This window comes from Drosophila virilis, chromosome 2 (genome assembly GCF_030788295.1).
Source record: "Drosophila virilis strain 15010-1051.87 chromosome 2, Dvir_AGI_RSII-ME, whole genome shotgun sequence".
Taxonomy (NCBI): domain Eukaryota; kingdom Metazoa; phylum Arthropoda; class Insecta; order Diptera; family Drosophilidae; genus Drosophila; species Drosophila virilis.
The window spans coordinates 4,952,276-4,974,206 of NC_091544.1; the positions used below are offsets into that span (position 1 = coordinate 4,952,276).

A 21,931-nucleotide genomic window follows, 5' to 3' on the forward strand; every position below is an offset into this window, starting at 1 on the left:
ATGTATATTGCACATCCCTGAAATTTTCTTCGCGTGCGTGTCTGACGAGCTACAGCTCTTTGCATTTTTTTTTTGTAAATTTAATTAAACGTGCGCCAAATATGGCAAACACACCGCAAGTAGTCAAATTAGAGGATAACGCCGAAGAGCCCGAGATATTTGAAATCAAAGACGAAGATGTAAGTATCAATAACAATTGCGGCGTCCGCACTACTCATTCTACTGCGTGCACCTTGTGGTACATAAAAAAAAAAAAAACCTGCGCTGTTTCTGACAAACGAACCCATGCATATGCACATGCACACATGCGAATATATATTTGTGTTTAATTTGGCCTGCAGGACATTTGCGAATTGGAGCACTTGCGCAAGCTGTTTATTGGCGGCCTGGCGCCCTACACCACAGAGGAGGGCCTCAAAGTGTTCTATTCCCAGTGGGGCAAGGTGGTCGATGTTGTTGTGATGCGAGATGCCGCCACTAAGCGTTCACGTGGCTTTGGGTTTATTACCTATACAAAGTCCGCCATGGTAGATACTGCGCAAGAGAACCGACCGCATATCATTGACGGCAAGTATGTATCCAATGTTGTATTTGCATTGACTCAATCTCATAGTTATTATCTGTTTTTCGGTGTCTTCTAGAACTGTGGAGGCAAAACGCGCACTGCCGCGTCCGGAGCGTGAGACACGTGAAACGAACATATCGGTTAAAAAGCTTTTTGTCGGCGGTTTAAAGGACAATCACGATGAGGATTGCCTACGCGAATATTTCCTGCAATTTGGCAATGTGGTGTCCGTGAAATTGCTGACAGACAAAACTACCGGCAAGCGTCGAGGCTTTGCCTTCATCGAATTCGATGACTACGATGCCGTAGACAAGGCAATACGTAAGTCTACCTTAAGCCAATTAATTTAAACAATTTATTGCAATACATTTTTACTAACAGTTCAAAGACAGCACTCGATAAAATACGTGCTCGTCGACGTTAAAAAGTCCATATACAATCTGGAAAAGAAAGACAGAATGGCTCAGGGCGCCACAGCCAACGGCAACAAGATGCCGCAGCAACAGCAGCCGCCGCCTAAAACAAACATGCCCCCAACTGGCTACCGTCCCCAAGTGCCTCCGCCGCAGCAAATGCCGCCGTATCAGCATCAACCGCCGCCGCCACCCATGACCGCTCCGCCACCAAACTACAACTATTGGGGGCCGCCGCCGCCCATGCAGCCTTATTACCAGCAGCCGCCGCCGCCTCAAATGAATGCGTGGAATGCTTATCCGCCCGCACAGAATGGCTGGAATGCACCACCGCCACCACCACCCGGTGCTCAGCAGTGGCATCCCAACCAGTGGGGCGGTCCGCCAGCGGTACAGCCGCCCACACCTGGCGTGCCACCCGCTGGTCATCATCGCAGCGGTCCACCGCCGCAAGTGGTGGGCAACTGGAATATGCCGCCGTCTGGGGCGCCACCAGTACCTGGTTCCATGCCGGTAGCACAGGGCCCACCACCACATCAGCCGCCACCACCACAGCAGCAGCAGCAGCCGCCGCCGCCAAACTTTGGCAGCGGCTATCAACAGAACTATGGCGGCGGCCCAACTAAACACAACAACATGAATGGCAACCGCATGAATCCGTACGCAGCACCACCCAGCAGCTATCGTAAGTAGTAGGACTTCTGCAAAATTCTGTATTTAAGTATCAGACTTAATCTCTTCGTAGACAACGCGCAGCCACCAGCACCCGGCTATGCGCCCTACAATGCCGCAGCTCCGCCGCCCAGTGGCGGTGGCCCACCCTCGGGGCCCGTACCTAAGAATATTTCAAATGGATCGGTGGCCACCGGGGGTAGCGCGAACAGCAAATATCGTCGTTAGTCGGGGTAAGTAAAGCGAGAGACATGCAACTCTGTCCCTCACGCATTGCGCTGTCATTGTTGTGGTACGTTTATGGCTAGTACAATTTAAAGCAAAGTTTAAGGTACCAAATACTGACTCCAATTGTGTCGCTCTCTATAAGTATGTCAAAGTACTAATCCTTTAATCCTTATAATTCTCTTTGATTTAGATGCCTTTTTGTGTGTGCCTTAAGTGCAGCACAAAAGCTCAGAATTCAAGATACAAATACAGATACTGATACTGATAAATAGGCTCGTAGTAAGCTAGGACACACACTCGCTTAGTAACTTAAAAACAGGATAAATATAATATATTAACTGCGTTGTCTCTCTTTCTATATATATATATATATATGTATCTATACGTTTATATCTAACTGAGCGTACGGCAACAACTAACTAAAGTTTTTAACTCCTTAACTTAAGCTCTAATGTTATTTATTGAACGATTGATATCCAACTATGTTTGTATTTAAGCGATACTCGGCCTATTAATAAGACAAATATTTGATACAACTGTGAGTTGTAGCGAAAATCGTTTCATTTCATTTACTGTTAACTTGCCATGCATAATTTTCTCTCTCAAAAAAAAAAAAAAAAAAAACTAAGTTATTTTAATACAAATTGTAAACCCAAATTAGAACTTAATCAACTAGTGCTCTCTCTTATTCTCTCTTCATACTATAATTATTTATGCCTAAAATGTAATTCCTCCAGTCTATAAATACAAATGAAGTACAGTGCCCGTGCCCGTGCCCCGTGCCCGTGCGTAGCTCAGCATTAGAACACCGTAAACGTGTATTTTTGTAAACGAATTAGATCTTAAATAGAACCTTTAGCAGTCGAGCTTATATATAGAGCTAGTTTGCTCTCGTATATACTATAATTAATAGACGCCTTAATACTCGTATAACCAAAAAGAAATCATATTGGCCGACGAGCAAAATACCAAATGAAAAAATTATAAGATACGTCCAGTAATATATAACATTCAATCAAATCGAAAGGCTGTTGAGCAACGCACGGCTGCGCACATCACAAGTAATAATATATGAAATATCAAATAGAAAAGTTTAATACTGTAGCCATATAAATAATTCAATCCAAATTACTGTCAATTTGTATAAACATACATGTATATAAATATATTTATCTATATATATATATGCATATATGACTGTACGCTCTACTTAAATGAATATGATTAAGTTGTAAACGGTTTCCTCACACTCAAAACTCAATTTGCAATTGCTGCTGCAAATCGATCGAATGACCAAATTATTCAAATCTTGCACATTTCGATGTTTATACGTGTAGAGCCAATCTTGAAATTATGATGCTTTGCAGATACGCAAATACGATTCAGATTATTTAAAGAGGAATAGAGATGAACTTGAAAGGAGCGGCTGATTTGTTATTATTGTGTGACAATTATGTATTTAATTGCAAAAATTTCGAAATAATAAAAAAAAAGAAGAAAATTAATGGATTTATGTGCTTGTAATCAACCACGACGTGAACTCCTAAGTTTAGCATTAATTTATAAATATATAGATGTTGCTGCTATATCTTGATATGTATATGGATATGTTTAAGTTTTGTAGCGCACGCCAAAGGCTTTAACGTTTACGATTTCAGTTTATATTTTAACTATATGATATATGTATTAGGTAATGCCAGGCCTAACTAAGAGAGTCCCTAATTTGCCAGTTTAATATAGCTCTACACAATATAACTTACTATATTATTATTATTATATATATATAAATTTATGAAAAACAAGTTTCAATATATTTATTTTTAAATAATAAATAAATTCTTAACAACCCACACTATGTATTATAATATTTACTTGAGCTGTGCCCTAGCTGCAATATTAAGTAAGTCTTCGCAGTTAACTAAGTACTTAAAGTTCTACTTAGCCAACAATCTATTTAATTAACAATTAAATTTAGTTAAACTTATGCCTATGCAGCTCTAGAAACAAGTGCAAGCAATTCTCTCTCTCTCTCTCTCTCTCTCTATCTCTCTAAATATATATTTATATGATTTTTATTGTATGTTTTTGCGGGCTTGCGTCAAGCTTTTTAAGGTAAGTTAGTGGGCACAATTTTAGTTACACAGAACCTTATTAACTAACTAGTTTATATGAATGCTTAAGTACCGCTATCTATACGTATTTAGCATACAAAAACACTTTAATGCAGCATTTCTAAAAGTACCAAATCCCTATTTCTTTCCACACAACATACAAGAAACAAAACCCCCACTAAAGCACTTCCGGATGCACTGAGACAACAAAGTATCTAGCTTACGATCCACGGGTAAGTCTGATATATATCTATATATATTGTTATGCTTGGCTGTTTGCTCGAATAAAATCAAATCGTATTCATGAAAAAATGAAAATGAAAATAAAAATCTGTGTTGTTATTGTACGAACGAACATGTTGGCAGCCAACAAGTTGGCGAGCCCAATGCCATGTTGTGTGCGCCTGTGTTCCAGTTAAGCGATATGTGGACATCCCATGACGACGTTCTATAATCGCTGTGTTGCCCATCGTCCGGCCAACAGTTGTTCGTCTGCCGCCGACGCGTTTGGACATACAGGAATTTAATCATCAAATAAATTATAGTAAGTATTCCAAGGCAGCTGCGAATCATTTGTGGAGTACTTGTTGTAGACTCGATCCAAAGTACTCGTTGTTTAGAATCGAATCAAAGTTTTGAAATTCGAGTGCCTTTAGGCTTTTAGCGTGTCTCAGCTTTTAATTGCATTTCGTTGTTCAAGTTCAATAATCTGCATAAAATTCTTTGCTCAAAGTTAATTGAACTCAATTCTAAAAACAATTTGCCAATTAATTTAATCAAATTTTGCACAACTAACAATCTCTGTTCTGGCTCTATACTAGAATCTGGCAAGGTCAGATCTGGGCACAAGTGCATTTCCGGCAAGTGCCTTGCCTGCATTTTAGTTGATTTTGAATAAAAGTAGAGACTCTTTCAGATATTTCTACTGTGTAAAATCTCAACCCAGTTTGTGCTCAGTGTAGCTCATGATTACAATGAAAATTCTGGTGCATAGAGTGTAGTCTGCCACACACAAACATAACAAGATCTGCGGCTATATGCGATAGATCACGTCATTCTTGGTCGGTTTTCGTTATAATTAAACTGCAGCGGCAACAAAATGCGAAGGAGCGGGAGAGAGCATGCCGAAAGGCATGCAGCATCCATTGATATATTCCGGGAAACTGTTGCATTCAACAGATGCACATGCACATAAAGATATTGTATATAGATATGAAATGCCAGTGTATATGGCAAATGTGCCACATTCGAAAGAAACATTGCGCATTCGCTTTGGCTCAAGTGAAAAAGCGGCGATTGAGCAAATCTCAATTCCCAAAACGGAAGCCCAGCCCAGAGATAAGCTCAGGCCAAGCTAATGCGATAAGCCCACATTTGTGACTATATATTGTATAAGAACATGTTTATATATGTTCTATAACATATATTTGGCTGTGTTACCCCAGCATTCGGGTCAAGCTTTAATCAGAACTATGTGCCATAGAAAATCTAGTACGCATACGCACACACTTGCATATACCCATATATACATATATAAATTTATATATATATACCTGTATATAGAGATGATTTCAGAATTGCGCTTTTTGTGCCAAAGCAACGATCATAAACAATTTTCAAATGCTTTGAACTGGAGAACATGTGTTTAACATGCCGTCAAAATATCTTTTGGTTTTTAGTGTGGACCCAAATGCATTGCAATTCGTACTCAGCCATTTGCAAAGTATCTTAAGAGTTGCCTGAGTATTTACTTATAGAAAATAACATAAAAGATTAGTTGGTTATTTTTGCTTAAACAAAATAAATTGAATTTTCAAAGAAAGTTTCTCTTAAATTATAATATGGAATTTTTGTTATGTATCTGTTTTAAAAGAAAACATTTTTTCATTTTCTCCCATTTTTTTATATTTTATTTGCTTTTGTTTATACGAATAGATCCAAATATCAAAGATTATTAGAGCAGTATCAACCTCCACTGTTATTAAAATTTAGTTTTTTCAGCTATATAAAAATTTAGGTTTTTTTTCTTTTTCTAGCTAGTCTTTCAAAGAATTTAAGGGATTCCTTACCATTCAAATAATTAACCAATCAAATTTGACTTTATAGTTAACTCCATTTGTAAAGTTAAAATATGCTTGAATTTCTTATGTATCTCTGTGCTAAAACGTTTTTTTTTGCTGACCCAAATGCATAGCAAAAACTGTTGCTAAGAATTTAAAGGGTTGCTTGAATATGAAACCCGAAAACACATCGTTAGAGCCTTCTCTTTAACTAATTTTACTCAAATCAATAATTTACAGATACGCATTTCTTTTCTAAAGTAAAATATTCGTTTAATTTCTTTATGAAGCTAAAGATTTGTATGTGTGTTTTGCGAGAATATCAGTGCGTGTAAGCTGGTCCACCCTATTCGATGCGTTCTCCTTTTTGCAATTGGTTCACCGTCAACAATAAGTGCGCATTGTATTCATTGAATTCCGCAACTTTCTGGTAAATGCCCTTCGAAAATGTATGTTGAATTGACATGTAGAGAAATGCGGCGTCTTCAAATGCCGCGCAAAGTCTTTGCAGTGTAAGCCACCCTAAAAAAGGGGTTGATTACCGTTACAGTGCGAACCGTTACAGCGGTACAGTCTCGTGCACTTTAAGAAACTGGAAAACAATGTTTTTTGGCGCTAAATTTGAAAATGAAATTCAGTTTGCCTTGAAGGCCAAACCTAATCGCGCCACCGTTTGACCTCCCGCACTTAATGAAGATTATTTCTTAAATATTTAAGTATATAGTAATAGTATAAGTTATATGCTTGGGCACTTTCAGTTTTGTGGGGAACTCGTAGCGAAATGCGTTCCATTTGGCTGCTGCTCTGTTTGGGGCTGCTGGCGCTGGGTCAGGTGCGCGCCGAGGAGTCTATCGCAGATATCGACTTGGATGACATAGCCGAGTTCGATGAGGACGATGAGGAGTTTCTGGCCGTGCTGGAGGAGAAGTCGAAGGTGTGTATTGTTGAATCGTTTAAATGTGAGCACTCGTGTTTGATTGACTGGCTGGATTCTGGCAGAACAAAGACGTGGACCGTGAGAATGAGCTGGCCCAGAAATTGGCGGAGGTGCAGCATAACATACTGAATCCAGTTGTCGAGGTTGATCCCTGCGAGATCATGCACTGCGGCGCCGGTCGCATTTGCCAACTGAACAAGGGCAAGCCAGAGTGCGTGTGCATACCCGAGTGCCCCGAGGAGTCGGATGTGCGTCGTCATGTGTGCACCAACAAGAACGAGACCTGGCCCTCGGACTGTGCCGTCTACCAGCAGCGTTGCTGGTGCGACATCAAGGATCCGGGCTGCCGTCATCCAGACAATGCGCATCTGCACATCGACTACTATGGCGCCTGTCACGAGTCGCGCGTTTGCGACGGCGAGGATCTGAAGGACTTCCCGCGTCGCATGCGCGACTGGCTGTTCAACGTGATGCGCGATCTGGCCGAGCGCGACGAGCTGACCGAACACTACATGCAAATGGAGCTGGAGGCCGAGACCAACAACTCGCGCCGCTGGGCCAACGCAGCTGTGTGGAAATGGTGTGACCTGGATGGCGACACTGATCGCTCGGTATCCCGCCACGAGCTGTTCCCCATACGCGCACCGTTGGTCAGCTTGGAGCATTGCATTGCGCCCTTCCTGGAGTCGTGCGATTCCAACAAGGACCATCGCATCACATTGATTGAATGGGGCGCCTGCCTGGAGCTGGATGCTGAGGACCTCAAGGAGCGCTGTGACGATGTCCAGAAGGCAGTGCCGCATTTACTGGGCTAAACTGTTCGATGGGATGCCCCAGATATTTTGATTAATATAATTCTTACTATTACTATTTTGTGCACAAAGTTTATTTCAACAATTAATTGTCTAATAAATTGTCCAATAACAATTTGGGATTGTTGTTCTTTTGTTTTGTTTTTTTTATTTAAAGTTTTATTAAATTTATTTGTGTAATTTACTTTGCTCTAAATTAAGTTTGCATTAATCCTCTTTCTCATTTAACATTGCATTTTGCTTGACAATTAAGTTTACATTTGTATGTGTAAGTGCGTGAGTGTGTGTGTGGGTGTGTGTGTGTGTGTGTGTGTGTGTGAGTGCGGGTGTTGAATGTTTATGTTGCCTGTTGGCAATAGAAGGGAGGCTAGGGTCGGGTAGCGGGCAGATGCTGGGAGATGATGGGCTGGATTTAGAAATTGTTGTAAATTAGAATTATGCTGAACGCCTTGGCAGCTTCGCACAGAATTGTTACAACGCGTCATTTAGTTTGTAATATATTTTTAAACATAGATGTAAAATTTGTATTCCGAAATAGTCAAAAAGAAGAGGCAATTATTAATAAGCCTGCGAGAGAATGACATTTCCCTTCCGCTGCGGATCCTGCACGGTATCCTCTTTCTTGCCAATAAGCGACTTGTGTATGTGCGGAATGACGCCGCCTCCGGCGATGGTTGCTTTGATCAGACTGTCCAGTTCCTCGTCTCCGCGAATGGCCAACTGCAAATGGCGCGGCGTGATGCGCTTCACTTTCAGATCTTTCGATGCGTTGCCTGCCAACTCCAGCACCTGCAAAGAGCAGTATATCGGAAAACAATAAGTATTTGAATAAATTGCTTAAAAGCATAAATTTTGCCAATTGGAATATGTTAGTTAACATAGCTATGTATGTTACGGCAGCACATAAGAATTCTGTTAACAGGTTAGCATGTAAACAAATGCCGTTGTCAACATTTACAAATACGCATGCATTCCAATCAACACAAGCAAACACCGTTATATTTGACAATAGAAAAACGGAAAAAGAAATTACGTTAGGCGCGAAAATCTCACCTCAGCAGTTAAGTATTCCAAAATGGCTGCAGAGTAGACGGCAGCGGTGGCACCAACGCGTCCGTGCGATGTGGTGCGGCTTTTGAGATGGCGATGAATACGACCAACGGGAAACTGTTTGGTATAAAAGTACATAAAAATCGCATTAGGAAAAAGTTTCATCTCTTGTTTATGTTTTGCTACCCCCAAGTAGCACAAGCTATTTATTTCCGAGCAAACATACAGACACGGCTGATGCAAACGCACCCTGTTGTGTACATATACATATATATGTATATGTATATGTATGTATGTGAGCTGGTAAAAAAGGCGCCAAAAATTTATTTGGTACAGACAACAACAATAACTCACCTGAAGTCCCGCGCGCGCCGATCGTGAAACCGCTTTCGCCTTGGCTTTACCAGAGTCTTTGCCCGCTTTGCCACCAGCCTGCAGAAGAGAATTTTGTCCAGAATTAGTAAAACACAAACAACACACACATATACAGAGTAGAAAGCAAAAAAGAATACGGAATACGCTACACAAAATGGTGGCGGCAAAATCGACATTAGCACTAAACTTTGAGGTTAAACACGAACGTTTTGCCGCCCCGCCACAATAACACTGGTTAAAATTTGTCCAATTTAAATAGCACCGCGAACTATCAGAGAACGTCAGCGCCAATTGTCAATGTTCGCGCTACGTGGTCCATGGTAGCATTAATATTTCAGGTCGCGAGGCACGCGCAATAAACGACAGTACGTCAAACCGCTTCTGGCAAGCAGATTGCGATGCGCTGCAGAAGCAGCCGCGACAGTTAGTCTTTGTTGAAATTACCATTTTTATTTAATCGATTTTTCCGTTGTGGTTGGTTGTGTATAGAAAATCACAAGGCACGTAATTTGTTTATATATGCGTGGAATGATTGTAACAATTAAATGGAAACTTAGTAGTCTTTGGATTTTAGACGCGTCCGCACTGTAGTATAATTTTTACACGAATGAGACGCCGTCAGTGTTGCCAGTCACCGGACAGTGGGCCATTGCTGTTTTTATGTTAACGTTTTTAGCGAATGGCATGCATTGTTATCGCTCTTGCAATGTTTGTGTTATCGATACATTAGAGTAAATCTCTATCGTTGTACGTTTTGCTCATTTCCATTGTACCACCGATACCAAAACAATTTTAGTTGATTGATTAATTAATAGTTGTTAATATTAAACTAATCTCTCGCTATGAGTTCGGGCGCTGTTCGAACGCCCGTGTCGCAAATAATCCACAATAAGGATGATCAAGATGTTGAGGACGAGCCCAAAAAGAAGTCACGCGAAGATTGGCGCAAGGCCAAGGAGCTGGAAGAGGCCCGAAAAGCGGGTACTGCGCCGGCCGCCGTTGACGAGGAAGGTCGTGACATAAATCCACACATTCCGCAATATATTTCAAATGCGCCCTGGTACTATGGATCCCAGGGGCCCACATTAAAGCATCAGCGGCCACAGCACGAGGATGAACGTGGTCAATTGGACAATAGGGCTCCCAAAGGCCTAGACACCACAAAACTGGTTACCAAGTTTCGTAAGGGCGCCTGTGAAAATTGTGGCGCCATGACCCATAAGAAAAAGGATTGCCTGGAAAGGCCGCGCAAGGTCCAGGCCAAGTACGCCGAATCGATTGTGGTGCACGACGAGCACATTGTGACCGATGCGTCGATTAACTATGATGAAAAACGGGATCGATGGAGCTCCTACGATCCATCCAATCATCGGGAAATCATTGAGGAGTATGAAAAAGTAGAGGAAGCAAAGCGCCAGCTTAAGGCAGAGAAATTAAAGAATGGTAAGCTGTCTCTGCGCATAAAAAAAGCTGTTTCTTTTAGTAATCTGGACATTTCACAGATCCTGATGCTGAAATCTCCGATGAGGAAGGCAACGAGGACAAATACGTGGATGAGGTGGACATGCCGGGCACAAAAGTCGACTCAAAACAGCGTATTACCGTGCGTAATTTACGCATACGTGAGGATACAGCGAAATATTTGCGCAATTTGGATCCAAACTCAGCTTACTATGATCCCAAGACGCGATCTATGCGCGATAATCCCAATCCAGCTGTTCCAGCGGAGGAGTAAGTTGAGTTGTATTTTCTTATTCAGTTTCGCTAACGATTTTAAATTTTCTAGAGCGGAGTTTGCGGGCGAGAACTTTGTACGTTTCTCTGGGGACACAACAGCCCAAGCCACTGCACAATTGTTCGCTTGGGAGGCACACGGCAAGGGCGTTGATGTCCATTTGCTTGCCGAGCCCACAAAGCTGGAGCTGCTGCAGAAGGAATACGAACAGAAAAAGGAACAGTTCAAGTCAAGTGTAGGTTACAGATAAACTTATTGTTCTAAACAGCACTAAAATAGTTTTTCTTGCAGACCAAAACAGACATTGTGGAAAAGTACGGAGGCGAGGATCACTTGCAGGTGCCGCCCAAATCGCTATTGCTTGCTCAAACCGAGGAATATGTCGAATACTCGCGCAGTGGCAAGGTTATCAAAGGCATCGAGAAACCCAAGGCACGCAGCATATACGAGGAGGATGTGTACATAAACAATCACACGACCATTTGGGGCAGCTTTTGGAATGCCGGTCGTTGGGGCTACAAATGCTGCAAATCCTTTATTAAGAACTCCTACTGTGTGGGCATGCAGGAGCCGGAAGGCTATTCCGAGCAACAGCTGCAGCACGCGACAACATCAAGTGCACCTCCAGTCGCCGCTCCACTGGTAGATGCTGTGCCAAGAATACAGACGGAAACATTAGAAAAAGAGGCAGTAGCGGACGAAGTGGATTCTGCGCCTAGTTCGGAAGACTCCTCCGAAACTGAAGAGGAAGTAAAGGAGAGTAAAAAATCAAAGAAAAAATCAAAAAAACGCGAAAAGAAAAAGAAAGCCAAGGAGCAGCGAAAGAACAAAAAGAAACACAAAGAAATTAAGGAAAAGGAGACGCCTGCAGTCCGATCCAAGAACCAGCCCGATGAAATTGATGATAGAAAACGGCCATACAATAGCATGTACGATGTTAAGGCGCCGACCGAGGAGGAAATCGAGGAATGGAAAAAGAAACGCACGCGCACCGACGATCCCATGCTGCAATTTCTATAAACAATTGGATATACCTAATATATTAAACGACTTGACATGTCCATAGCTTAGTTTTATTCCTCATACAATGGCATACTGTTCATAGAGCAGTTCGCGTATCTTGTAATAGTCCTCCGATAAACAACCCTCCATGGCCACCTTGCCGGCATCAACGCGCCGCAGCGCCAGTGTGCCATTGGAGCACCAAAGAACGCCGCCAGAGAATTCAGAGTTAATGTTGTTGCGCATTAGCACCTGTTTGAAGTCGGATAGTTTCAGTTCGTTGATCAACACCGAGTTGTGGACGGGAATTTCATCTTCTTCGAGAGTTTCCAATGTAAGCGTTTTGCCCTCCTGCGCCGCCACGTCCTGCTCCACAGTGACTTCCGATTGATTGGGTGCATCGATGGCCTGTAGGCGCATACCAAGGCGACCATCAATCCAGGCCACCTCCGCATCTTTGCCCTTCTGGAATTGCAGCTGAGAAACGAGACCCTCGGTCAGGCGCACCTGATAAATGTGAATCTCTGTTGTCACATCGATTATTTCGCCTTTTTGCGGCGCAAAGACGCGAGCGCCAACATTCTGCTCACAGTGCTTGGCCACCACCTGGGTGCCCTCGGCTGTGCCGTGTACCACAATGACGCGCCGCGGCCTCAGCTGTGAGAGAATCTTCAGCATTGATTCGCCATCCGAGCGGCCTTCAAAATCAATGCGTTGGATTTGTGCGTTGACTTCAATAGTTTTGCGTTGACTGATCAACTTGGTGGGCTTTTCCAGCATTTGCACATCATTGTCCAGGTTGCCATTGGTCTGCTGCTCCACATGTGGCTCCTCCTTTTTAACATTCTCCTTGTTTTGCTCGTCCATGGGCGCGTAGTCGTAGCCGGCGTCCACAATGCGATAGTCATCCAGATTGATGACTTCACCATAATCGTCATACTTAATCTTTTCTTCGTGGTAGGGAAACATGACATGATGGCGTTTGTTTGACTTGAAGAAGCCTGAATGATGACGGCCCTCGGCCCGCACCACAATATCATGCTTGCCCGTGATCACGCTCATTTCAATATCATCCTCGGATTCAGAGCTACTCTCCTCCTCAACTTCTGGCTTAACAATGAGCGGATTAAGTTTCTCGCCCTGAGTGCGCAAATATTCCTCGAGCTCTGCGCCCTCCAGCTCAACGCGTCGTCGTACATCCAGCTCAATCTGTCTGCCTGGCGTTGAATTTTCCACCAGCTCCATGCTCAGCGAACCAGGACCGGTGCGTGTTGTGAAAATTATGCTATTATTTGGATTGCTAGCCCATTGCACAAATAGATCGCGGGTAAAGCCGCTCTCCATATCCGGTGTGCTGGCAAGCACCACCTTGGGACCTGCGGGCAGCTTGTAGATGTCGGCGAGCGTGTGGCAGAGATGGATGTGCTTGAACTGAAAGGGATTGTTGCGCGCGCCCTCAAAGGCCTTGGTCAGTTTGTCGCTCATCCATTCGATTTGTGATTTGGCAAACTCTATGACATTGTAGCTGACGTTGTTGAGCAGCGCCAAGGAATAGGCCATCAAACCAGATTCCTTGTTCTTCCACAGCTGGTCAAGCATGTGCGCCAGCTCCAGGACGCGACCAGCAGTATCCACAGCGATAAGTACATTGCCATTGTTTCGCACCGTTTGCAGAATGTTGGTCATCAGTTTTTCATCGCGCGCACGCCTTCGGGCCTGTTGATATTGTGCATTGTAGGCGTCCGTTATCAGCAGAGATGGCCTCTGCAGTCTGTCCAACTCACAGCCGCTGAGATGCCGTTCCTTCTTGTGGTTGAAATCAATGGCATATATAATATCCTCCTCGCCAACTTTGACGATCTTCCAAATGGTGCCGCCAATCATGTGACCTGCGCTTAGCGGTGTTATGGAAATGCCGTAGCCTTTTCCTTTCAGGGACACCGTTTGATTGTACTTTAATTGCGTGATCTTTTCAAAGGCTGTGTCCACATCATCCAATGAAAACAGATCGAAATCGTACATGTTAAAGTGCGACATATACAAATCGTACATGAACATCTGGCCCATTTTGAAGACAGGTATCGTCGCGTAGATGGGACAGTTGAGGCCCAACTTGCCCACCAGATACGGAAGCGCGCCGAGATGATATGCATCTGGATGGGATAGCAGCACTGCGTCCAGGGTATGCACTTGCCTAGAACAAGTTCGGTTAACTATTTGTCATTTATCTAAATTGGTTTGTTACCTTTTTAATTCCTTTATAAAATTCGGATCGAATTTCTCGTCCCAGCCGCAGTCAAGCAATATTCGCACATCGTCTATTTGTAAAATGTAGCACGGCGGCGACTCGTCCATGGCCCCGGATATGGTGTGCAGTTTAATAATTGAGGTCATTTTGCCAGTGTTTGCTGCTCGCCTTTATCAAAAAGCATTTGTTATAAATAAAAGGGAAGTGTATCTCAGCCGGTCGTTCGATATTTAATACTGCAAGCTCGATAATTCTATCGATAAAGGTATTTTCGATTCTGGACACATTTTTCGCTCCATAATTATATACCAAAAAATGAACGAATTTTACAATTTAGCACTAAAAATGGCGTAATTATAACATAAAGGACAGGCCAAACACTAACGGAAGAATACCAAAATTAATTTACCTTGGGCAATATAGAAACTTATTTAATAGTTAGAATTTTTATCAGTTGTGTACTTTTTCCACTTTTCGTTTATAATGAGAGAGTATGGTTAAATGTTTACGATAATAGAGAGATATCGTTGATATCTTTAAGTTGATTGTAGTACTGGCTGTGTAGTATATGAAAAACTATTTGGTAATTGCAGTCTTTCACTCGATGCATTATCGTTAACTTTATTCAATCAAGACAATCCGCGGTATGTGTGTCGCGAAATGTCATGTCAATATCATCAAACTCCTGAAGCCGGCGATGATTGGAACGTCTCAATTGCATACGGCGGTAAGCAGCACGAGTGCGGCTAATTGGACGGAGTGCAACGAAACAGTAAAGTACCAGGGTCACAACAATTACCCCAAATAAAACCAGCAGAATAGCGACGGCCAGGTGTTCGCTTTTTGCTGGCAGGCGATTGTGGACGATTACAGTCTTGTTTGCCGGCTCACGGACACAATAATCCCAGTCGGTATTGTCCAGGTCGCTAGCAGACCAGTTGGGATTCAGATGATATCCCTGCCAGCAGATGCAGCCGAAATTGTCTACGACCCTTGTGCATATGGCGTGATCCGGGCATTCTCCCTGCATCGTACAGTTCTTAACTGTTATAAGCGGGCTAATTTAAAAACATTTGTCAGCGATTAACAAGTTTATTCTCTTACTGACGTCGCAGTAGCTGGCCCTCTTCGGCACTCAAGCCCAGAAGGTATACACAGTATACAGCTATGTAAACAGAACATTTAAATGCGGTGCACATTCTGTGGCTAAAATAGACATAAGTGTTCGCAACTAGACGTCTGATGAATAACTGCCTCGAGCTGAAAGTGCATATCTTATCGACTGCTGCGTTATCAACCGAAATGGGTATGTGTTTATATGTTTTAAGATGTTAATATAATTTAGCCTGTCCAGTTTTGGGTTACCTTATAAATATGTTGCATTACTTCGTATTTGCTTATTTACATCAGTTTTAGCAAATATATAACATGTAATTAATAATACATAAAATCAGCTTTCAGGTAGTATGAGAATCTAAACCAAGCGACAGCCCACACAAAAAATCGTATTAAGTACAAAATGTAAGGTGTTGGAAAACGAAAAAAATTGTAGGCGTGCATTGACCTTTGAAAACAGTGAGAAGACAGAATCTAACTGCGATTAACGATCGAAACAGCTGATCTCTGGTTGTGTGCCCACTTGATTGGTGTTAATTATCAAATGTTAAGTCAAATTTGAGAAATTTTCACTTCTTAGCTTACAACCTATAAAATTAATCAATTGAAATTTTTTATTTCCAGCAAACGTTTATTAATATTAAAAAACATATGTGAATATTTAAAAATTTAACAGCTAACTGGAATTTTTTGGGGAAGAAATAAACTGCCGCTGTTAATAACATTTTGCCATGCTATGCTATGTTAATGCCAACATTAAATTGTTTCTGTTACTTGCCGTGTTGGCCAGCTGCATACTGTTGTGCTTGTTTTTCGTGTTTTCACATCCAAATAGTACAAAAATATTTAATAAGCTACAACTATGTACCGTAGCATTCAACTTCCGTTAATACTATAACAGTGAATAATGATATTAAGACTGTGCCAGCACAGTTTTCATATATACGACTTGCTTCTATTCAGCGGCGCGCTAACCATCCTCGTCTACATTCTACTGCCTCATCGATTCGCCCTGCGCTATGACTACATCGATAAGGAGCACATTGAGGAGGCTCTTCTTTCGGCAACCGTTTCGAATATCTCATCGCAGCAGGCAATCGATTGCAGCTACAAGGAGGTGCTAGCTGATAGCACTTTTGTCTACGATGCAGCGCATCGTGCGGCTATTCTGCGCGGGCAGGAAATACGGCTTGGCGGTGAATATCAGCCGGATGAATGCCGTGCACGTTTCAGTACTGCGATTATTGTACCGTATCGGGATCGGCAGGAGCAGCTGGTCGCATTTCTCAACTATATGCACAACTATCTGCGCCTGCAGCAAATCCATTATCGAATTTTTGTGGTGGAGCAAAGCGACCGGAAACCTTTTAATCGGGCCATGCTCTTCAACATAGGCGCCAAAGTGGCGGAAAGCTATGGTTATCCTTGCTTAATACTGCACGACGTGGACCTAATGCCATTGAACTCCGGTCAGATTTACGCATGCACAGTTCAGCCAAGGCACATGAGCTCAGCGCTGGACAGCTGGCGCTTTCATCTGCCATATCGCACACTATTTGGTGGCGTTGTGGCGATAAGTACCTCCCAGTTTACAATGATAAACGGCATGTCGAATCTGTACCATGGTTGGGGCGGCGAGGACGACGATCTGTACGAGCGCCTCAAAGTCGTGGGCATCGAGATCTGCCGCTTTGATCCGGCGTACAGTGAGTACACAATGTTAAAGCACAAACACGCGATACCAAATGAAAATCGAATGGCATTGCTGCGATCCGCTTCACTGCGTATGCACACCGATGGCCTCAACTCGCTTGTCTACAAGGAGGTGGAACGCCGAATGCATAGTCTCTTCACGCACATCCTAGTCGAGACCTAGACTATTGTCGTCTTCAGCTTTGCCATGCTAAATTGTTACTTAGCTTCTAGTTGTAGGAATCTCTGTGAGCCCAGTCCGGCAAATGAATGTATTAATGTAAAAAGAGCGCTTTGTTATACTTTAAATTGTTGTAGATTCATATTACGTAAAGTATAGAGAATGAGAGAATACAAATAAATTACAATAAATTATAGTTGGCTGTTTTTAATTGATAATAAGTATATTTTAACTAGCTTGTGTACACTGAGATACACTAAGGAGCAAATTGCACAATACACATCTAGATGTACTCTATATATAATAGGTTGCTTGACTGTTTGCCTAGACTAACAATAAATTATGCACATTCACTTTTAAAATTGATATTTGTTGAATGATACAACGAGCAAAACTTCAAAACTGCTTAAAAACACTAACTCACACAATCACACGCACATACACAGACACACAATTGCACATACACTCATTTATAATTTAAATATATATATATATATAGTACGGAATAGTTAGTTAAAACATTGGCTATTTGGCAGACATGCTCGGTAGGCTGTCGCGGGAATGATGTGTCTAGTTCAAGAAGTTAAGTATGTCTTGTTGCGACAACGTGTTAAGATTCTTGCTATCCGGTGACTGGGTCATCTGTGGCATCAGCGTGGGCGTGGCCGTGCCAGCTGCACCCATGATCATTGGCTTGTTTAGACCGATGCTCGGCTGCATGCTGCTCATGCTGTTTGATGCATTGTAGCCGGTTGGATATATGTAGTTAACCGTGGGTTGCTGCAGTGTATACATATTGGCACCATTTGCATTATTGGGCTTGGCAGTCTGGCTGGCGGCACCAGAAGAACCAAATGGATCTAAGTCGTCCAGCGAGGAGAAATTGTTGTTGCTGCTGGCCTGCGGTGAGGCTAGCTGATGATTCATGACCAGCGGATTTGCGCTATGCCAATTGTTGCTATTGTTGCTGCTCGCATTGAAGGGCATGGTGAGCTGTGGAACAGCTGCTGCTGGTGTGCTCTGGACAGTGCTTAGGCTGCTCAGGTTGCTTTGCATTAATGAAAACATGTCCGTTTTCGATGTTGTCTCTGTCGTTGTATTGTGCGTTATTCTGAAAATATAAGATATTGACTTAATTTTGTTCGGTTTTCAGCGCAGATTGCATCATCTACTTGAGCTGCTCCCTTGTTTTGACAGGCGCCAGTGCTGTTGGGGTAGCTTTTGGTGTCGCAGCGCTCGCTGGCTGACCCACGCTGAAGCCGGAGAACATATCATCGTCGCTCTTATTACCATTGCTAGCACCATAGCTGCTTGAAGGCGAGAGCGTAGCATTGTCCAACTCATTGGCCAGTATCTCGGAAGCATCCTTGGGTCTATATGTGGCAGTATTGTTTGGAATGAAGTGTTGTACTCAAGTATTCAAAACTTACTTGTTGTCCCGCTGTATTGTAGACAATTGCTGGAGCTTTTCACGTTGCTCCTGCTCCACTCTACCCAGCATTTCTTTGATTAGCGCAACGATGGTATTGAATTGCGCTATGGTCAGTCCATTTTCTACGCTCAGCGGCACCAGGAACGGTATGCATTTGTGCGCCATTACATCCTTTGTGATACCCAGCTTTGTGTTCGTCATGGCGATTTTATAAATGCCTACAAAGAAGATTTAATAGAAATAATAATTTGGAAAAACATAGTTAAGTGTAAAGAATTCCACCTATTATAGCCATTACAATTGCAGGCTCTCGGCTCTGTATCTGCTGCAAAAATGGGAGAATCTCGTCTAGCACCAGCCACTTGTCCAGGTTCTCCAATAGCTTGCCAATCGATATAAGACAGTTCACCTTAACCGAAACATTGTTGCTAAGCAGACAGAGTTTTTTAATACGCGGTATGACGGCGTTCTTCATGGCATTATAATCGATGAGAGTGGAAAAGGTAGGCAGCACGCCCAGGCACAGCTCCTGTATTTGCGGCATATCGCACTCCAGTGAACGGTAGAGCAGGGGCAGCACACTCTGCTTAACTTCCTCTGCCGGCGTTAGCTTGAGAAGCAAATCCATTTTCTGCATAAATATCAGAAGGATCTGAATGGGATCCGTCAGCTTGAAAATGGGCTTCAAGTGTGGCAGTATGTGATCGCAGTATTCGCGCTGGCTGCTCATTTCGGCAATCAGTAGCACATTGGGCAACACGAATGGAATCATAGGCGAGTTGACGAACTCCTTGATCAGATAGGGCAATATCGAGTGCAAATTCACGCGATGCGGCAGCGTGGGTATTATCTGCGGCAGACCCTTGTAGAATTTTGATTTCTGCAGATTGTCCCACTGATAAAGTGAGTCCAAATAGCTGAGAGTCTTGACGCCCACGTCCTGAAAGTAAGCAATCGATTTCAGCTCGTGCAACTTAGGCCGCAAACTGGCGCTGGGATGCAGCAGTGCTTTAAGACTTTCGGTTAGCTCGCTCGGTACTGTGTTCATGGGCGGGTACTTGCGCTGATTTAACTCGTTGGCGTAACGCCGAAATCCACTGTAATCGCTTCCAAACATTTTCAGCGGTTTGCCCGAGTAAATTGTGAAGATGAGCACACCTAATGTTGTAATTGTACAGTCATTGATATTGATAAGAATCAGTAAAGTGCGCTTACCCAGCGAGAAAAGGTCACTGTCCGGCGTATTAACAGTGTTTAAAGCCAGCTCCGGCGCTGTATACTCTAAGCTTGGCTGGGCCAGCACATGCAGGGATGTGCTGTACTCCCTACATGGCCAGTGAGGAGTGCCATTTGTTGATGGCTGATTGGCTATGCAGAAATCGAAGCCAAACAGTTTCCAGCTGCGGTTCTTGTTGATCACAATCGTTTCGGCGCTGATGTTGCGATGCACTATCTTGGCATCGTTGTGCAGGAATTGCAGGCCATCAAACAGCTGGAGCAGACCGTGGCGTATTTCCACATCGTAAAGCTTCTTTTCCGAACGCACCGAGTCCCCAACCACATTGGCGAGCGATGCAAAAACTGGCTCCGTGGCAAAGGCCAGAGAATCGCGACTCTCTTCCAGCGGATGCTGCACGGTTAGGACATGCGGGTGTCGTATTTTTGTTAGCTGCTGAACGCCTCGGCGCAGCGTCTCCAACATTGTTTCCCGGTCGTCTTTTGACCAGCGCTCCAGTACCTTTTTCTCAAACACAAAGACCGAGACTTCCTGCTTGGTGCTCTTTTTGTGGCCATTGTAGACCTTCCACATGAGTCCTAAAGATGTAAAATGGTTTTGTACCGATTAGCTGGATGGGCATATGTCAGTGCATAATTCCTGCCCTTACCCACACCCGCTGTGCAAATCTGGTCCAATACTTCGTATTCCCGTGTTACATTATTGCCAGGCAGCACACCCGACAGCTGCGAGACGGTATGCACGGCGGACGAGTAGAATTTGTTGATGACATCCATGCTTGCTGCTTTTAATGATAACTATAAAATTGTCAAGCAGCTTTGCAGCAATACCAAATGGTTTTGCCAAATTCTTTTTGTTTTAGTAATCAATAGAGTTAGTTCTGCTGTGAACTAGTTCAATTGCACTCTTCGATAAATGCATGTTGCTATCGGCCGTATAATACGATATATCGAACTACTGCAATTAACCGTTTTTCTCCGTTCTGGCGCGCTTTTCAAATGTGTTAAAATTGGATTTGTAGAATTGCATTCCGTTCAATAAACTAAATAATTGTGTAGAACAAAAACGAAGGTTTTTATACTATGCACTATGCATATAGAGATAATTTCCACTTTAAAAAAAGCTGCGTTAGTTACGCTTGAATAGGCATAAACGATTTTTAATCAGCGTATTTATATATAATTACACTGAAAAGTAATAGAACAATCAGTTGTGCAATTTGAAAACCCGTGTCTGAAGTTACAATTTAAAAATTCTCCACAAATGTAAAGTACACATTAGTAAAGAATTGAGTTCTTCCATAAAATTTCCAATTCATTAGTAAAACATATTCACCAGTTGGCAATATAAGGGGTAGCCTATCAGCTCTTGGATAAAAATTTTTTAAGTAGTTTATTCCCTATAAAACAGGAATTATTATCTCTTAATATATTCAAAACGTAAAATATTACTCACGTCATATGGACAGGGATGATTAATTGATGTAAATTCGCCGATTAGAGCAAAAAGTAGGTCGCCAAATTTATCTTTTGGTCTTCGCATATGTCTACATACATCAAATTCTCCGTTAACTACCCAAGGCTTGTAGCCGTTGGCTCTTTTGTTAACTTGATATTCGATTCGGACAGAATTCGATGGATGCAGCAAAGTTAGGAACACATTCAGGACGGTTTTGTTGCGCTGCAAAGCTCGCAGTCGACAGGTGTCGATTAGCACCCAGGATTTATTGTGGCTCTCGCAAACAGCGTTCGTCATCTTGAAGACGATTCCGCTCTGTAAATATATACAAAATTAGATATGACCTTTTGATTCGCACATTTAGTTTTATTGTTAGCAGAATTGGCAGCAATAGCCAAAACATATTCCATCTGCCCGACATCGTGGTAATTTCAGCATCGACTGCATGATTTTCACTTCACTTGCATTCGTTTATTAATATTATTTTAAACGAAAATTAAATACACATTAAGCTACTGTCAATTATTCTGTAATTTTGCCTAACTCTATGGGCTCAACAAAACACATATAATATAAAATATAATTTTATTGGCATTACGTTTAGTTT

General features: G+C 42.7%; 7 protein-coding genes across 8 annotated transcripts; 4 read left to right on the forward strand and 3 right to left on the reverse strand.

Annotated features, from left to right (window-relative positions):
• Positions 1 to 6: 6 nt before the first annotated feature.
• On the forward strand, positions 7 to 3,728 carry Rb97D (Ribonuclear protein at 97D). 2 transcript variants are annotated; one of them, XM_002054762.4, is made up of 6 exons: positions 8 to 179; positions 342 to 571; positions 642 to 886; positions 947 to 1,663; positions 1,724 to 1,883; positions 2,069 to 3,728. In XM_002054762.4, the coding sequence occupies exons 1-5, from the start codon at positions 102 to 104 to the stop codon at positions 1,876 to 1,878; spliced, it is 1,425 nt and encodes a 474-aa protein (XP_002054798.1). In that variant the 5' UTR covers positions 8 to 101; the 3' UTR covers positions 1,879 to 1,883; positions 2,069 to 3,728. The 2 variants fall into 2 exon arrangements, with proteins under 2 accessions (XP_032295018.1, XP_002054798.1); XM_032439127.2 differs by lacking the exon at positions 2,069 to 3,728 and having other exon boundaries at positions 7 to 179; positions 1,707 to 1,839.
• Positions 3,729 to 4,391: 663 nt separating this feature from the next.
• Positions 4,392 to 7,913, forward strand: SPARC (secreted protein, acidic, cysteine-rich). The gene is made up of 3 exons (XM_032439128.2): positions 4,392 to 4,533; positions 6,808 to 6,983; positions 7,049 to 7,913. Exons 2-3 carry the CDS (start codon positions 6,831 to 6,833, stop codon positions 7,799 to 7,801), a joined length of 906 nt encoding a protein of 301 aa, XP_032295019.1. The 5' UTR covers positions 4,392 to 4,533; positions 6,808 to 6,830; the 3' UTR covers positions 7,802 to 7,913.
• A 366-nt stretch (positions 7,914 to 8,279) lies between these two features.
• His2Av (Histone H2A variant) lies at positions 8,280 to 9,828 on the reverse strand. The gene is made up of 4 exons (XM_002060469.4): positions 9,668 to 9,828; positions 9,203 to 9,280; positions 8,852 to 8,965; positions 8,280 to 8,587 (listed from the first exon to the last, which is right to left on the reverse strand). Exons 1-4 carry the CDS (start codon positions 9,668 to 9,670, stop codon positions 8,357 to 8,359), a joined length of 426 nt encoding a protein of 141 aa, XP_002060505.2. The 5' UTR covers positions 9,671 to 9,828; the 3' UTR covers positions 8,280 to 8,356.
• An 89-nt stretch (positions 9,829 to 9,917) lies between these two features.
• Slu7 (Pre-mRNA-splicing factor Slu7) lies at positions 9,918 to 12,019 on the forward strand. The gene is made up of 4 exons (XM_032439126.2): positions 9,918 to 10,666; positions 10,726 to 10,954; positions 11,010 to 11,193; positions 11,250 to 12,019. The coding sequence occupies exons 1-4, from the start codon at positions 10,066 to 10,068 to the stop codon at positions 11,976 to 11,978; spliced, it is 1,743 nt and encodes a 580-aa protein (XP_032295017.1). The 5' UTR covers positions 9,918 to 10,065; the 3' UTR covers positions 11,979 to 12,019.
• Cpsf100 (cleavage and polyadenylation specificity factor subunit 2) lies at positions 12,016 to 14,445 on the reverse strand. The gene is made up of 2 exons (XM_032439125.2): positions 14,206 to 14,445; positions 12,016 to 14,154 (listed from the first exon to the last, which is right to left on the reverse strand). Exons 1-2 carry the CDS (start codon positions 14,352 to 14,354, stop codon positions 12,039 to 12,041), a joined length of 2,265 nt encoding a protein of 754 aa, XP_032295016.1. The 5' UTR covers positions 14,355 to 14,445; the 3' UTR covers positions 12,016 to 12,038.
• An 863-nt stretch (positions 14,446 to 15,308) lies between these two features.
• Positions 15,309 to 17,393, forward strand: beta4GalNAcTB (beta1,4-N-acetylgalactosaminyltransferase B). The gene is made up of 2 exons (XM_002054760.4): positions 15,309 to 15,514; positions 15,663 to 17,393. The coding sequence occupies exon 2, from the start codon at positions 16,232 to 16,234 to the stop codon at positions 17,198 to 17,200; it is 969 nt and encodes a 322-aa protein (XP_002054796.1). The 5' UTR covers positions 15,309 to 15,514; positions 15,663 to 16,231; the 3' UTR covers positions 17,201 to 17,393.
• Positions 17,379 to 20,737, reverse strand: LOC6630221 (SCY1-like protein 2). Its single transcript, XM_002054759.4, has 6 exons — positions 20,516 to 20,737; positions 19,845 to 20,444; positions 18,912 to 19,787; positions 18,628 to 18,847; positions 18,370 to 18,570; positions 17,379 to 18,308 (listed from the first exon to the last, which is right to left on the reverse strand). Exons 1-6 carry the CDS (start codon positions 20,640 to 20,642, stop codon positions 17,768 to 17,770), a joined length of 2,565 nt encoding a protein of 854 aa, XP_002054795.1. The 5' UTR covers positions 20,643 to 20,737; the 3' UTR covers positions 17,379 to 17,767.
• Positions 20,738 to 21,931: the final 1,194 nt, after the last annotated feature.